General features: G+C 39.5%; 1 protein-coding gene across 3 annotated transcripts in view; it reads right to left on the bottom strand.

The window, feature by feature from the left end:
• BRAF (B-Raf proto-oncogene, serine/threonine kinase) overlaps positions 1–18,255 on the bottom strand; it is a 90,587-nt gene that overhangs the window by 48,144 nt on the left and 24,188 nt on the right. For all 3 annotated transcript variants that reach the window (XM_074902007.1, XM_074902006.1, XM_074902008.1), the window contains exon 3: positions 13,969–14,232. In XM_074902007.1, the coding sequence (XP_074758108.1) occupies positions 13,969–14,232 (264 nt within the window). The remainder of the gene's footprint in view (positions 1–13,968; positions 14,233–18,255) is intronic.

Below are 18,255 nucleotides of genomic sequence, written 5' to 3' on the forward strand. Positions count from 1 at the left end.
AACTCTATTAATGAATTACACTGGTTCGAATAATGCCATTCCAGGCGATTTTTTTTTTTTTTCCAACTTCACTGAAAACAGTATTTATGAAGTTAGAGGCTTCCTTTTAAGACATCAATAAAGTCAGAAAGGCAAGCTCTTAAAACTTAGGTAGCATCAGAATGAAGGTTGTCTACAGCAATGCAAGTGCAATAGGACTATGAAAAATGTGCATTAAGCATCTTGCTCAAACTTATTCACTACTCCTCAGTATTACTTCCCCAAGTCTCCTTCATTAAAATTGGAGCCATATTTATGCAACTTGCAATCAGAAACATAGATAGCACATTTGTTCTCTTCACTGCATTTGCAACAAAGCCCAGCTAAGAAACAGTTAGGGAACTGTTTTAATTACTTTCAAAAAATCACCAGGATCCTGAATCAGCATCCCATTTAGAACATTCTCTTACAGAGCTCCTGAGCAGAGAAACAGAAGGCTAAATTAAAAGAACAAAATACTGGAATAAATCCCTGGAGTATTGATTAATCATTTTCCCAGACTGGTACACTACGGTTTATCACCATCTGTGCATGGAGCCCTTCAGCCCCCTCCTACCACCACCTGCTGTAAAGCAAAAATCTCACCCTGTAGAGCATTACCTCTAAAACATTTCTTTTTCCTCCCATCCTCTTCTAACACCCAAATCATAGCAAAGTTAAAGAAAAATCCTACTCCAAGAAAGTGATTTGGAGACCAACTCAATCTTGAGAAAAAAACCAAAACAGATTATTTTTTTCCATCTCACAAACAGGCTCCCCAAACATAAGTTTCACAACAGCTTCCTACTCACCCCCAGCCAGAGGGCGGGTGTGCGGGGAGCAGTTGCCCTGGTGAGGAGCAGCCCCCAGACCCGCCGAGCCCCAGGGCTGCCTGCCAGGAGCCAGCAGCTCCAACATAGGAGGCAGGCAGGCACCAAAGTGGGCTTATCAGTTCCACCAAGAGTTTTAACAGGATTCCCACAGAGCATTTTAACTGAATTGCATCAGCAGTTTTTGACAAAATATGTTCCTCATGAGAAAATTTCCATTTTACTCCAAAATATGCATCCTTATGACTGTAATCAAGTAAACTGAACACAGGTTGCATTTTATTGAAATGAAGAATGCTTAATATTAATTTCAAACCCATTTTGTTCATGTTCATCCATTATCTTTTGATCCCTCTGTTCTGTAACTAAGAGAATCTAAATGTTTCACAACAGTTTACCACCTAGAAATCCATGCTACTGAATTAGGGGATCTGTTTTCAAATGGTAATTGCTAAGTGTTTTCTTTTTAAGTTACTTATATACCTAAGATTTGGAGATCAGAAAAGGTGTAGATTTTAATAATAATTTGAAAGTTGATTCAGCAAACAATTTTCAACAGCAAAGAGGACAAAAGAGTATGGGCTATACAATACTACAGAATAGCACAGAAGCTGCCAATACAGACTGCCAGATGTGCTCAGTGCATAAGAGAAAGTAATTTACTTGTGCATCTTGAATCGGGCAAGTAGTGATTCAGGAAGACGTCAAAACACATGCTCAACTTCGCAAATTTGAAGTCCCAAGGAAACAAATGATAATTATTCTAGATTCCAAAAATTCTCAAAGCAGAGTCTTACTACCTAAACAGATTAAGCAGAACTATAGCAATTTCCTAATTTCTTTTACTCATGTAAACTATTTCTATGGACAGCAAGTATTCATAACAACATTGCTGATATATATTTAGTACTGCAGCCACAAGCATTTAAGCAATGCATAATAAATGATTTATTTCTGTAAATCAGGCCATTCCCGATTCAGTAGGAAATCCAGGGCTACATCCCTAAATAACTCTTACATCACTTTTCTAACATCAGAGCAGAAACCGGCATAATCTCAGTAAGTTAAAAACGCTTCCTTACACCAGTGCAGTTTCCAATATTTTATGGAAATAAAGAGATGGATGAGACTGACAAGCACTTCAAAATCAATGTCAAGGAACTCTCTGAAAGTGGAGGCTGGACAGCTCTGAATATCTTGCACTATACTTCTCAAAACTAGTTAGCTGGTTCTGTTTTTTCCTCAGCCTAACACTGCAGTTCAGCTCACTTTAGCCAAGTGATACGTATGTATCTAAGGTATGTGTAGCCTATCTTAGAGCTTCAGAAAAATTCTAAACAGTTAAAATGAGTACTGGATAAAACAATGAGCATATTCCATGTAGTACACAGTATACTGAAATATCATTAACACATACACCTTATCTCAACACATACACCTTAAAAGATGACACACACACCCCAGTACCTAGATGACTAAATAAATGCCAGCAACATGCTCACAGAATTCATCGTGTTGGGAGAGAAATAAGCTAAGCTTTCTTTTTGTCACATAACTAGTTTTGCCCTCCCACGTGTTAAGTTTTCTGGTAAAAATCTGAATATGAGACCCACATTTAGTTTCTCATCTTAGGTATGAAGGGCCACTTTTTACGGCACTAACAGATAAAATTAACCTTCTCCTGACAAAAAAACATCCTCACTGAACCTCATATCCTCTAGAAGACAAAGAACACTGCTTTCAGACACAGCTATTCTGGATTTCAGGACATGACGCTCCAACCAGCTTCCAGGAGAAAGTAGCATTTCAGAATATACATTCTTAATGGAGCACAGTAGTAAGACAAATGGGAGACAACTTCACAGAACTCCGTCTTGTTTCCAAGGAAAGTTGAACAGTATTTACTCATTTTACAAAGCTGTTACAATTTCACCAAATGCATCCCATTAAACTTGCAGAGATATCGCTTACCAGCACCCACTTGCACCTCCAATGCAATTAAGGGGTACTCATTTGTAGCACACAATGGACTGATTTATGTCAACAGAAAAATATTTGCTCAAGAGTATACCATCACTAAACTACATTGGATCAAACTCGCTGTGCCTCATCAACAGCAGCCTCCACACCATCAATTTTTCAAGCGTTTGAGGGACAGCTCCAAAACTGTTCTGAAGAGAACTGGTCATTTGCAAGGTTACAGCAGACCGTGAGATCACCACCTTAAAATTTCAGTTAGGGTGAATACCAGTGCCATAAGTTGTGAAGTGACCTGCTAATGAAAAGAAAAAACAAACTGGAAAATGCAGCTTTAGACTTCAGACTTGAGAGAAATGCTCATCTTGAAAACCATCCATAGGCACTACATGGAAAACAAAACCCAAGACCCTGAGGTTTCTGTTCAAGTGATGAAAAAGCCAGCTGCTCTCCAAATAAACCCCAAACACATTAGAAATTTAAGTTACAAAATAGTTTAAATAAGTCTAATAGGTCAGACCCAGAGTCCACCTGTGCAGTATCCTGTCTCAGATGATCACACTCCAAATGTTTTAAAGGCAGGGGGTAAGAAACTGTACCGCAAAAGGGCTAGAATCCACCTCCCTCTCTAAACTGTTGCAACTGGTATCCTTATAAACAAATGGATATTTTTGTCTCCAGGTAGTTTCCACATTATCTACAAATATTAAAGCTTTGGTTGGTTAAGTTTGCTTAACCAATACAAGAAGCCATGAATTTAAGTATGACCTACTAGACATGGAATTAAAACATTTCTTCCAATTATTTTCAGATTTGTGACTTGCATTCCATTTCGTCGAGTGTCTGCCTAGTGTATCACAAGGTAAAGGAAACACACTCCAAATAATATTTTCCTCTATCATTCATTACTTTCTACAGACAGACTTTCCATCTCTTAAGAAATCGCTAAGCTCTCCTTACTCGAGGAATACACTTAAAAAGCAGTGATCAATGTTGCACAAGGCATTCCAGATGACAAGCCATCGATTTTATAATGTCAAGTTTTCAATATTGTTTGAATTTGCAATCTAAGACTGCATGTCAATAAAATTCGATTAAATTATTCGCCTTTCAGCACATACTATTTTTAATTTATCCAACATGGAGTTTATCCTGCATGGTGGGTTAACCCTGGTAGGCAGCTAAGCACCACTCAGCTGCTTGCTCACTCTGCCCTCAGTGGGATGGAGAAAGAGGTCTGGAAGGACAAATACAAGAAAACTCCTAGATTGAGATAAAGACAATTTAATAAGTGAAGAAAAAAAAGAAGGGAAAAAGAATTTCCTAGTGATGCAGAAGAAATAACTCACCACCAGCTGACCGATGCCCAGCCAGTCCCTGAGCAATAGTAACGTTGGAAAAACTCCCCTCTGTTTCATTGCAGAGGATGATGCTATATGGCACAGAATATTCCTTTGGTCAAGTGGGGTCAGCTGTCCTGGCTGTGCCCCCTCCTTAGCCTACTTGCTGGGAGAAGCAGTGGGAAACAGGGCAGGCCTTACCCTGTGTAAGCACTGCTCAGCAACACTAACACGCTGATGTGTTAGCAGCATGGTTTCGGTCACCAGTCTAAAACACAGCACTTCATGAGCCGCTGTGAAAAAAATTAACTCTACTCAAGCCACACCCTGGTACAGTCTGCCGGAGCATTGCCGCACACCTTCCTTCACTCAACATCTCCCAAAGACACATTCTTCAGGCTTTCCTAGACGTGAAGGACTTGCTGATGGCACCTGTAGAGTCTATTTCATTGTACAACTCCCGTGATGTAATAAAATTATGTTTGCCTACTGACAGCCTAAAAGAGGTCTTCCACGGTTAAAATTCTTCCCAATGGAAAGTGGTAATTTAGTCTCTAATCTGATTTTGCCTTTCAGCAACATGATCAGTAGGCCAACACTTCTCCATGACTAAGTATTTTTTGAAAAATTAAAAACCTATCAAGTAAAGTTTACTTGAAAGTAAGCTACCATTTACTTCATTCTACCAGTCTAGTCATACCATGTGTAAAATTCCAAAACAGATACATTCAAGCACGCAAGCACAGGCAACACAAATTCCATCTCTGCTGCATGTTTGAGCTACATGAGAATTTTTAATTGGTTTTGATTAGAAAAACATAATCGTGTTAATCCAGGTGTGTAACTAAAAGCAAGAAACTAGTTTATTCATCTGCCTGAACATCCCTTCTCTGAATTTTCCTTATACTTGAGAGGTGAAACTGGTAGGACCGCTTGAATGCCTATAGAAATACAGTGCTTACTACTTGGTAAGCTTCAGGCACAAACTCACAGCATAAACTCCAGAAAGTAAGATGCAAATGTGAAGTCAAAAGAAATGCATCAAGCACCAGATTAAAAAATCAGAACATTTGAAGGAGCCCAGTTGCGCATGCATGATGAATTAATTTATGCTAAGAATTTAAGTAGGGTAAAAATATCTGATTCTTCCAGTCTTCACAACTGCAGAGAAGACCACATGATTGCTTGTCTAATTAAAAGGCAGATGTACTAATTAACCAAGGTGTGACAAGAGTGAGAAACCTGAAGTAAGAGTTGTCCCCATGAACAACATTCACAATCCTGTTTAGTTTCTGCATGTCTTAAAAATACAAATCCCCCCCTTTAAAAAGCTGTCTCACATTTGCATTGAGAACTTCATGAATTTTCTAATACAAATATGCCTGACACATATATAAAACATACTGATACATAATAAAGTGGAAAAGAAATTTACTGGCCCAAATTTATGCTGAGGTTTCCGTGGGTTTTTTTTGTTCTTGTTGTGTTTTTTTTTTGTTTCTCTTTATACAAATAACCTCCAATTATTCTCAAACTTAAAAAAAAGCAAAACAAAGAACAACCAAAACACACACAATCTTCTATAGTTGAACACAGAAGAAAGGAAATTTTTTTTTTTTTACCCAAGTTTTACTTTTGGTTTAAAAGCTGCCCTAGTAAGTTTTTAGACCTCATGGTGGTTGAACACACACAATGATTTGATCCTCTCCAGAAATCTGCAGACAGTTGAAGTACTTGGAGACTACTAAGCTTTCCCAAAGCAGAAAGAGCATCTGTTACTCCTCCTTTTACCCACCCTCTTTTTTTCCTCCAAGCTTCACTGTCACTACTCAGACCACTATGGACAGAAATTAAATTAAAACCTACCAAATCCACTCCTTGTTCATGCTCAGAACAGCACTGAAGCTGCTAGAAGACCTCCTATAATTCACTGAGCAGAGAAGCAGAAACTCCTCGCCACCCTTACAACTACTCCACCAGGATGGTCAGAGGATGTAAAGCGAACATCTCCTCTGGAAGCACTGTGCAGCAGACAGCAACAGGTTACATACAGATTAAGAGCAAGAACCATCACCTTCTGATGCCTTTTAACTGCCCATCATTTCTTACACCTAAACACCATTTTCTTCTAACTTTCCATGCTCCAGCATATCATGATTCAGGACTGCTCATTTGCTTTAGGACTGTTTCTTCCCACACTGTTAAGTACTTGGCTGGAAGAGATTTCCAGGGTAATCAAAAATCATTCCTGGCTGCTAAGACAAGCAAGTCATATGATCTTGTCCATAAAGTACTTGAGTTAGAAGCCCCTCCACTCCATTCTCTTCTTTCCTATTTGGCCTCACTACAACATCAGAAATCTCCTAATATTGTTCCTTAAATTATGACTAGTTTTAGCCATTTGTTGTTGTACTAGGCCTTGTATTAAATGTTTTTTCTCAGAAACTTTTATTTCATCCACTATAAAGTACAGAGAGTTAGCATGTGGTAAATTTAAAGGCCAACACGGAATATGATTACTCACACCACATAAACATACCCATGGAATTCCTTACCACAAAACACAAACTTTTTGTATTCATAGCATGGATTTAATGGAGATTGGATGGAAGGTCACCACATATAAAACACTTAAACTCATAAAATTCCTGAATGACAAAGAGCTCAAACTTGGAAGACAACTCGGGGAAAATATCATACATGCCTACCTCATTCTTGTACTCTTTCACTACGACAGAGACACAGTGCAGATACGTCCACAAAATATTTATTCCACCCAAGGTCTCAGAAAACTTTCCTGCAAGGGACCAGCCACAACTGATGTGCCACAGGAAACATGTCTAAAAAGTCTTATTAATGTCAAGGTCTACAGTAACCAAGCAATCTAATAGGTGAGATTCCTAAATAATTTTAACTGTGTTGTCAACTTTACAAAGGAAGGCAAAAATTGCAAAAGTCCTTGCAATCAAGAGTGGGGATTTTTTCCTTATCCCAAGCCTACCAGTTTAAAATCGGCAGTCCCAAAGATATGCAAAAGAATACCCAGGTGCCCAAAAAATAACATACACCCAAACCCTCAAAGAATAAAAAAAATTATTAAAAAAACCCCATACAACTAGAAGCAATCTCCAAAAATGTTTAAATCTTGTCCTATATGCAAATATTATATTCCTGTAATCTTTATCACAGAAAGCTGTTTAATGCTTAATGCCTGGAACAACTCCTCTTCAGTTAAATTTAACCTTTTTCACTGTCTTCTGCCTCTTACACTAAAACTGAAGTTATCCTACTGAGATCTTTAATGACTTCTTCCCATACCGCTAGATCAGTTCTTATTCTTCATTCTCCTTGAGCTACTACCCCTCCCCAACAACCAGCTCTGTGTCTCCTTCCATTCATTTGTATGAGTGTCTTCTGCTTCTTTTCTCTCTCTGCTTGCACCTTCAACCATATAACCATGTAATTTGAAAAAAAAAAATAAAAAAATAAATCCTAATCCACAACACAATTATCTAAGGATCCCACAAGGCTGTGTTCTCTTCTGGCTCCATGCCTTCTCTCAGAAATGTCCCTGGTAAATGTAAACTATGCCTTCATGCTGACAACACACTAGCATTCACTTCCCCTTCAAAACTATCTCCCTTCCAACAAAACCAAATCTCAGCATCTAACAATCTCTCAGACTTCTAGAAGTCAGCTCAAGGTCAGAGTTCCTACCACCCTCTCCCATCCAAAAGCCCTCCTTTAATTAGCAGTTTTGTTACTATCCACCCCACAGTCATTTAGATCCTTAACCCAAACAAGCTTTAAACTTATTTTTCCCTACGCTCTCCTCACCCACAGTTTGAATAACCCTTGTCGATTTGTTCTGCAAAATAACTGACAATCTCAGACTCCTACCACCTTGCACTTCTGTTATTTCAATACCCTTCTCTGGCCTAGGACAAAACAAAAAAAACCCACACAGACTCATCCTGGTCACACCTACACAGAATGCTCTTCCAAAGGACATTTAACTTGCCAGTTGAACCATGACACTGAGAAAGAAGGAAGTATACATATTTCAGATACTTATCCCTGCATTATGGGAATAAACTTGATTTTGCTTTCAAAAAAAGTTATTTCTAACCCTGCTGTATCGCCAGCTGAATCAAGACGCTAACTTTGACTGTTAATTTAGGAGCAGCAGTAGCCTCCACCATGGAGGCTAGGCTTTCAAGGAAGCACCTTGACACCTTTTCCTACATTAGGAAAAGCTTTCCATCCAACACTCTGCTTTATCATGACACATATAAAGAAATGTGACATTAGCTACACTACCTAGGCACCAAAATCACTTACACTGATCAACACGATCTTATTTCTTTATACTGAGGAAACATCAGTTTCTTCACATTTTATTTCTAATTGGAGCCAGCTCAAACGGATATATTTCCCTGATCCTACACACAAAAAATATTACTAATAAACAAAAAATGTAGATTACTCAAGTAACAAGGCAATTGCTGATCAAAAAGGTAAGCATCCTCCCCCCCCATTTCCTGAATTTTTAACAGCTCTGAACAAGTAGAAGGCTGTAGCAGTACTTCGGAGTGCTTCAGAGTATGATCAAAGATAAATGAGAAGGTTGGTTCTCCATTACCAATTTAATTCCAGCTGCTTTAAATTAAGTCAGTTTAAGAACTCTCAGTGCATTTCCAGATAAAAATAAAGACTCCTTTGTATCTGTCAAGATTTCTCTCCTCCTGAAGTGTGTCTGTGGCTGGATGTAGAGATCGAAAATATTACTGTGATATTAAAAAAAGATTTCTTTCAGAAGTAGATATTAACTGAAAGCAGCTAAGGTTGAGGTGGGGGAAAGCTTGTTCAACACTGCAACTCAAAGAACATCTCTCCTCTCTCAGTTACACGCTTGGTTGTAGGACACATTTTAGCCTAGCTTTAACAGACATGGAACGGGAACTTGAGCAGGGGGAGGTCCCCGATGGCAGCTACCATGTATTTTCACAAGGAATCTCCTTCCTACTTCAGCCCACATCTGAAGCAACCCTGTATACTTGAAAACCCCAAACTACCATCATAGCTACATAAGCAAATGGCTCAGTTAATGGGCCCAAGTAAGAAACAAGAGGTCTGTTTTTGAAGCCAGAGGTTATGAAGGAAGACTAATATGTGCAATACTTCTCTATCCATTGAGAGAACAAAGGAAGTGTACTACATCAGGTGCAAGTAAGCTCAGTATTCTCTGGAAACTGCTGGGTTGTGCCCTATTATCTGACTACTTGCAGTTAAAACGGCACTGTGAGCTGCAATTCCTTCTGAAGCAGGTTTTCTTCTGGAATTCCCTTAGTTTTCAACAGACTATGTGTAGGATCAATACATACTGAAAACACAGTAACTAAATTAAGAGTTGCCATACAAGAAATTAGTAACATGAGCACTGTTCCAAGTTTCAGAGAAATGAACTTCAGCTCCAAAAACAATAACCTCTGTTAGTTTCTCTAAGCGCCATTTCCCAGCTCTAAAATAAAGATAATGTACTAGGTCTATTAAAAAAAAAAAATCAATTTAGTAATGTAACTAGATCCAAGCAATGTATGAAACTGAAGTAAAAAGAAACCATCTCTCTCCTTGAGCCAAAGCTGAACCATTAATTTGTAGTACCTGCTGACTCGATCTGAGTATGTATTTCCAATTGTTTATCTAGGATAACAATTTAAACCAAAACCTGGTGTCTCCTAGTAGAATGACACCAATTTCCACCTTGCTATACCACATATGAAGCCGAATCCTGTCAACCTAGGCTTCCAGCCAATGGTCCTACACGTGTAGCTCATGCCTACCTGCATCTGCAGGCACCTGTTCATTGATGTAAGTGCATCTACAGACACACTTATACCAGATTTGAGACACCTGCCCCCCACCACTAGCTTACCTTGTACTCTTTTGTTGGTACCACCTTTTTACCACAGCATAAAGACTACAGATTTTCCTGGAACTCTGCTTTTAGTGTCCCACATTTATCAAGCTGGAAACAAGCTGCAGGGCTAGACTGGTAAGGCACATGGTGATCAGACTTCAGTTGAGAGATGCGAGAGATGCAAGTCAGAAGCAAGAGCCTCTGCCTTTCTATACCCAACTTACACCATATGTGTTTCCCAGGAAAGATCTAGATTCAGTGCTGGAAAAACCCTGCTTAAGGGTTTTTTTCTTTTAAAAAAAAGATAAAGCTTAAAAGATAAAACTGAGACAAAATACTAGTCCAGGAAAACAGTCTCACACATTTTTCAGCATACCAAGCTCAACTGTTATTGTTACTTAAGAACATAAAGATGCACTGGTTGAAGACATTCTGTTTTACTTTGATTAGAATTGACCAGCAACATGCACAAAATGAGGCAGATGAGGAAAGACTGTACTGGCTCAAAACTGTATCACCTGTTCACACTGAAATTCAGTTGGCTTTTTTTTCCTAGCTTGTAATCAGATCTGCATATTCAGAAATAACTTAAACATGGTGAAATACACACATTTGAACATTTAAAAAAAAAAAAAAACAAAATCATTCTTGCCTGTATATAAAATGATTCTTTCAAAAGCCAAACAGAGCTCAGACTTGAGAAAAGCTTTACTACACCTCTGATAAAAAGACTGAAGGAGAGAGGGGGGAAAAAAAAAAGAGGAGGAGAGAGGGGGGAAAAAAAAAAGAGGAGGAGAGAGGGGGGAAAAAAAAAAGAGGAGGAGAGAGGGGGGAAAAAAAAAAGAGGAGGAGAGAGGGGGGAAAAAAAAAAGAGGAGGAGAGAGGGGGGAAAAAAAAAAGAGGAGGAGAGAGGGGGGAAAAAAAAAAGAGGAGGAGAGAGGGGGGAAAAAAAAAGAGGAGGAGAGAGGGGGGAAAAAAAAAGAGGAGGAGAGAGGGGGGAAAAAAAAAGAGGAGGAGAGAGGGGGGAAAAAAAAAGAGGAGGAGAGAGGGGGGAAAAAAAAAGAGGAGGAGAGAGGGGGGAAAAAAAAAGAGGAGGAGAGAGGGGGGAAAAAAAAAGAGGAGGAGAGAGGGGGGAAAAAAAAAAGAGGAGGAGAGAGGGGGGAAAAAAAAAAGAGGAGGAGAGAGGGGGGAAAAAAAAAAGAGGAGGAGAGAGGGGGGAAAAAAAAAAGAGGAGGAGAGAGGGGGGAAAAAAAAAAGAGGAGGAGAGAGGGGGGAAAAAAAAAGAGGAGGAGAGAGGGGGGAAAAAAAAGAGGAGGAGAGAGGGGGGAAAAAAAAGAGGAGGAGAGAGGGGGGAAAAAAAAGAGGAGGAGAGGGGGGAAAAAAAGAGGAGGAGAGAGGGGGGAAAAAAGAGGAGGAGAGAGGGGGGAAAAAAGAGGAGGAGAGAGGGGGGAAAAAAGAGGAGGAGAGAGGGGGGAAAAAAGAGGAGGAGAGAGGGGGGAAAAAAGAGGAGGAGAGAGGGGGGAAAAAAGAGGAGGAGAGAGGGGGGAAAAAAGAGGAGGAGAGAGGGGGGAAAAAAGAGAGGAGAGAGGGGGGAAAAAAGAGGAGGAGAGAGGGGGGAAAAAAGAGGAGGAGAGAGGGGGGAAAAAAGAGGAGGAGAGAGGGGGGAAAAAAGAGGAGGAGAGAGGGGGGAAAAAAGAGGAGGAGAGAGGGGGGAAAAAAGAGGAGGAGAGAGGGGGGAAAAAAGAGGAGGAGAGAGGGGGGAAAAAAGAGGAGGAGAGAGGGGGGAAAAAAGAGGAGGAGAGAGGGGGGAAAAAGAGGAGGAGAGAGGGGGGAAAAAAGAGGAGGAGAGAGGGGGGAAAAAAGAGGAGGAGAGAGGGGGGAAAAAGAGGAGGAGAGAGGGGGGAAAAAAGAGGAGGAGAGAGGGGGGAAAAAAGAGGAGGAGAGAGGGGGGAAAAAGAGGAGGAGAGAGGGGGGAAAAAAGAGGAGGAGAGAGGGGGAAAAAAAGAGGAGGAGAGAGGGGGGAAAAAAAGAGGAGGAGAGAGGGGGGAAAAAAAGAGGAGGAGAGAGGGGGGAAAAAAAGAGGAGGAGAGAGGGGGGAAAAAAAGAGGAAGAGAGAGGGGGGAAAAAAAGAGGAGGAGAGAGGGGGGAAAAAAAGAGGAGGAGAGAGGGGGGAAAAAAAGAGGAGGAGAGAGGGGGGAAAAAAAGAGGAGGAGAGAGGGGGGAAAAAAAGAGGAGGAGAGAGGGGGGAAAAAAGAGGAGGAGAGAGGGGGGAAAAAAAAAAAGAGAAGAGGAATACTGCAGGTGAGGAGAAAAGAACAAGAGTAGAGATACACTACATGGCTTAGAGAAGAGGATGAGGTAACAGATAGGAGAGACAGAAAAGGAAACACACAGAATACACTGTGACCCATTGCAGGAAAGAAACAAAACTAATTTGTGGGACAGCCCCACCACAGGGTCTGAGGCTACAATAGTCAGACATGGTGAGACAGAAGACATGAAGAAGAAACCAGAGTCTCTCCATGTATCACAATAATGGCTGTAGTATGTACCCAGCCATACCTCACAGGCAGACAAAATCACCTTTCTTAACACTGTACATCTGCACAGTGGTAACAGTTCACATGAAACCCTCATCCTCTAGGTTGAAAACCAAATACTACTTTGAAAATTTTTAGCAGCATCTTTAACAATTAAGTAATATTAAAAAAAACACCTGGTGAAAACTGCCCTTTAATTTATTGTTCCCATTACACGATCTTTTTTGTTCAGTGGGGCAGGGGGAGGGATGGATGGAAGGAAAGCAGCAGGGGAAGGGAGAGGACATACTCCTAATGCCCAGCACAACTTAGTTTGTTTTCTTCTCTTTGCCAGCTGCTCAGTTTCCATAGGCAGTCACAGTCCAGTGACAGCCAATACCTGACCGACTTTTACAAAAAGCACTGATTCCACATGGACTGTGGGTGTGCTACCCATTCATTTCCCACTTCCTGCAGAACTACAGTTCCCCTTCCAAGAAAGGGGTATGCACCGCCTTGCAAAACAGAGCCCGGACCATAGCTTGTCAGTAATGTCATGTATCACAGTTTGCAGTGTATTAGTCTAAAGCACATATCAAGGCTCCTCAGTTGGCAGCTCTTAACCGATAAAAAAATCCTGCCTACAGCAGACAGTTAAACAGCCAGCAAAAAGTCAGCTCTTCTTCCATGACTCCAGGAATCACTGTAACACTGTCACAACTGATAAACACTAGTTTTCAAGCAGTTTGCAGACAATACTTCTTGCCTCTCCTGATAGTTCTCTACACAAGGCCTGGTAGAATCAAGGTCCCAATGTGAAACACAGTGAGTGGGGAGGAAAATAACAGGAAAAAAAACCCAACAAACACAACAAGCGATTCTGTGCAGCCCTCCTTAGCTGCAGGAGACTGGTACTGGTTCTAAAGCATCCACTGCTGCTAGTAACTTTGTCAACACGGAAAACACCTACTTTCCCCAATCTTGCCCTGTTAAACTAATCAATAATTTTGTATAATACAAGAAACAGAGCTTCCTGCCCCCTCCTAACCACTGCAAAATGGTAGCTTATTATTTATCCAAGAAAGCTGATTTGAGAAAAGTATTTCTGAGGTACCTTCATTGTTATAAAACTCCTGACAGTTTTGTGTTCTGTATTACTGCTATCATGGATATCTTTGTGTTAATTGTGTAGAAAACATTCAACACATCAAAACAACTGAGTGCAGTAGAGCATAAATAGTGATCCTGCCACCTCTTTGACCTTCACACAGGTATTTTTTCAGCTCTGAAATTAACTTTTGCATATATAGAGACACATACAGGAAACACTGAGGTTACAAGTGTGTGATTAGAAACTGACTCACCACAGTCCTTTGCTTATTGGGCAGGAAGACTCTAACAATAGGCTTCTGTGGAGACTTAGGGTTATTCCGTGACATATCAGCAGGGTTTTGATAAACTGAAAGGGATGAAGGTGCTACAGAGAGGCTAGAGGAGGAAGATGATGCAACTGTGTCTGTTGAAGCTGAACTGGAGACGGAGAAATCCGTGCCATTTCCCATGGATTCCAATAACTGCTGTTCTCTCTGCTGTAGAGCATCTAGTTTGCTGGTGTACTCTTCATAGGCCTGTGAAGGAAGAGCAGCATTTTTAATGATGTAGTAGCCTCAGAAAAAAATCCAGAAATCTAAATTCAGAATGAATGTGAAATAAAACACCTAAGCTAATTCAGATTTCCCAGGAGTGTGAACAAAATGGTCTAGTCAAATTTTTCAGTAGGACATGAAGAAATGGCTTTCAAGTTACTATGTTAAATCTTCTGAACCAACAACTAGGTTTTTGATAAATTAAATAGGTAAGTGGATACAAGAAATAGTAAGTCACAGTTTCAAAGCACCTGCACTAAATAGTGTAATTCAAAACTACTTTATAGAAGACTGCAATCTTTAACAACTGTTGTCAGCTGCATTACCGAATTACTGGGGTACAGCTAAATTTATCCTTCTGTTGGAATGACAGTTAAACACATCTAATGCAGAGAAAGCCAAAATCTGCTTTTTACCATTTCTGACAACTCACCTAACTCACTGTTCATCATCCTTCACCTCTAGCACTATCTTTTCATACCAGATAGTACAAAAAACTTGATTGCAGTTTGAACACGACTAAGTTTACCTTGTTACAAAGGTATCCATAAATATGAAAAATCTATAATTTGAAAGAATTTTTTAACATCTGTATGAGATTAATGTGATTTTCCACCAAATTTATGTAAAACCTGATTATACACTGACCAAGTTTCTTACACAAAACGTTAAATTTGCCCACTAAGTTTTTATAAAATGTAGCTAAGTTAAACATTATTGCTAAACTCTATAATACAAACACATAATCGGTATATATTTTTGTTTAAAGTTCATTTCCATCAACTTTGTTTGTCTCTAACAAAGTTTTGATCTGTGTCCAAGTATCAGAATTATTTTTTCAGCAATATAAATTAGTTCCGAGCATCTCCAAAAGTCTGAATCCACTAAGGAATGTGTTTCATGCTACATAAGCATGTCAGTGTTAACCAAGGACATGTTAGACCTTTACAGACAAGAAGAAACAAAGATCTTACAAACCTAACATCTAAGCATCTGGGAACAGAATTTTCTACTTAGCTCTGCAGCAAGACCAAGATCTATGTCAACCTGGATAAATTTTCAATGCCACGAAGGGTATTTATGTCAGGAAAAGATAATATTTTGTTGTGTTTTGGTTTGTCTGTTTTTTTAATATTTGCTTTCCTCAAGTTTTCTGTGCATAATATGTTGCTAACTGAAGTTATAGGAGAACTGAACTGACCCAAAAGTCTATGGGGTCTACGTGTGGAGGAAAAAAACCCCAAACTTAAGTTAAAAGAATAACCAGTATTCAAGTACTGCTGCCACAAATACTACATTTTACTCTGAATTTATTTCTCTGGGTTTTATGCGCAGGTTCACCTAACCCAGGTTGAGTAAAAAGTGGTTGGTCCCTCCCTTTTTATGAAGGTTTAGCATTCCCCAGCATGGACTGATGTTCAAAGTTTGTGTCATCATCCCCACAGTGTTAACAAAGAGAATGATAATTTGACAGTGAGGACTAAGAAAAAGCATTTTAAAGAATGGTGGTGAATATCACAATTTCAAATACTATATTTTATGGTTTCCATTTTTAATAAATGGACATAAGTTGCAGGAAATTGAGAACTACTTACCATTTCTTTTAAAAATTGAACATGTCTAGCATTTCACAAAGAGACCCCAAACTCAGAGACTTAAAAGCAAAACATTTTTGCTTGAGCCCAATTGTACTGTCAAAAGTAAATTGAAATGTTATCCAATTATAAATAATGGCATTTTTGGCTGTACAGTAAGACAAGTATATCTCTCTTACTTCCAGGATCAACTTTTCATGTAAATTCCAGTAAAAGCTCCATGTGCCAAGAATTATCTTCAGTAAACAAAAATTAAGAATCATAAACTGTTACTATTTCACCAATACTCTTCTAAATACTTACTTCCTTTTCTCATGAACATTGCAAAATATTATCTGAACACATGCAACATTACATTGCTTCCGGATACTTGCAGGCTTAGTTCCTTCACAGAATTACACACATCTTTCAAAATATTCAGTCCTACAATGTTTACACTGGCAGCTTAATCTGTCACTAATGCAAACTCAAAGTCAAATGATTTATCTTGAGAGAATAAACAATGAGCATGGAAATCTGGAAGCTGCTGCTGGCTTTGGGTTCTATACTATTAAGTTCTGCATGAAAAGCTCTCTATTTTTTATGCAGACAAAAGTTCTCAAGTATTATACTGTTACTCAGTGTCATAGCAGAAGATCCCATAATAAAACATAATGGGAACTAAAAGTGCACCAGGAGACTTTATTTTTCTATTCCTACAAAATAAATTCTTTTTATACAAAAGGAGCAACAGTACATGCAGCAGAAAATAACAGCTCCAATAAAATCTCATTTTCATGAAGATTAACTACTCTGGTGAGACACTGGTTTCAGCTGATGACTAGCACCCACAGACCTTACACAGCCAACAGCACCAAGTCAAAACATAGAATTATCCCATGGCATTAAATGGACAGAGTATTACAACAGCAAAGCTGGCTCATGGCAAGTATTTCTAGCTAAAAGAAAGATTATGTCACAGAGTTGGCCTAACTACAACAGAGACCTGCATCAGGACAGCCATATTAGCAGACAGGCATCAACAGCTACACAAACATTTAAGTCAGTCAAGGTCCTCTGGGTCAAATCAGGTTGACTTCTAACATTCTTTTTAAAAAACAAGCAAAAATTAAAATTGTTTGTACAGCATGTAAAGCATGAAGATTAAGCTAAACATTCAAGCAATTCATTAAATTAAGGATTTTAAAGGCAATTCTTAAGGGAATCTTTATGAAATCTAGAATGAAATCCATTCAGTTTACATATTCTCATTAAGAAGGGAGTAATGTTCTAGAAGAAAACTTAAATCTTGCTTTCAGTTTGAATGACAGGAAGAAAAATAAAAGAAGAAAAAAGGAAAAGGTTGGAAGGTATCCCTGGAAGTCATCTAGTCCAAACACTTGTTTAACACAGAGCTAATTTTTAAAGTGCAATCAGGCTACTCAGGGCCTTGCCAAAGAAAGCTTCCAAAGTCTTCAAGGATGGAGACTCCACAACCTCCCAGAAACCAATTCCAGGGCTCAAAACCCACTCTCAAGTGAAGAATTTTCTCTTATGAAATTCACTGATGCTATCTGTGGCATCGCCTCTTCCCCCTTTGCTGTGCACGTCTGAAAAGAGCCTGGCCCTCTCTTTCGGTTGCCTGCAGACTCCTCCTCAGCCTTCTCTTCTCTATGCTAAACACCACCCCAGTGCAGTCACACAAGTGAGTAGATGGGTCCCTTTTCATGGTGGCTACGCGCTTGCTAACGCAGCTCAGTCTCCAGTTTGCTGCTGTTACGGTGAGGGTGGGTTACTGACAGCTCAGCTGGCAGCTCATCAGCACTCCCTGGCACTTTTCCCACCGAGCCGTGACCCAGACAGCCTCCTGCCCGTGCCGACGGGCAGCCACCCTGTCCCGGGTGCCAGATGCTGCATTCGTCTTTGCTGTTGTGCTGCTTTTTGTCATGAGGCTTCTGTTGTTCAACTCCTCCAGCTTGTTTATTAGTTGCCAAAAATAGCCCGTCTTTAATAACATATATTATAGTCAACCAATTTGTTCGCTGTATCGCTACAAGGCTCCCAATTTAGTGTGAATTTACAGTATTTCACAAAGTAAAGGAAAAAATATTAGAAAAGCTGACTATTAGATCCAAATTGGTATATCTTGTCAATCTACACATAATTCTACAGTCAACTAAAATAGAACAAGAAGTTAATTTTAATTATATTGCATATCAGTATATATGCATACCATATAATATAGTCTCACACATGTGAGAACACTCCTGAGGCTTCAACTAAGTAAAACATATAAAGGCCTGGTAAACTCCCAAGTCCATCTAAAGCATTACAAGTTAGCATGTTTGTATACAATATACATACATGCCACAATACAACTGCTGCTCACTCAGGAGCAGCAGAGCTAAAGTTACTTCTTAAATGTTGCAAC

The sequence above is a fragment of the Athene noctua genome, chromosome 3 (assembly GCF_965140245.1).
Source record: "Athene noctua chromosome 3, bAthNoc1.hap1.1, whole genome shotgun sequence".
NCBI lineage: Eukaryota > Metazoa > Chordata > Aves > Strigiformes > Strigidae > Athene > Athene noctua.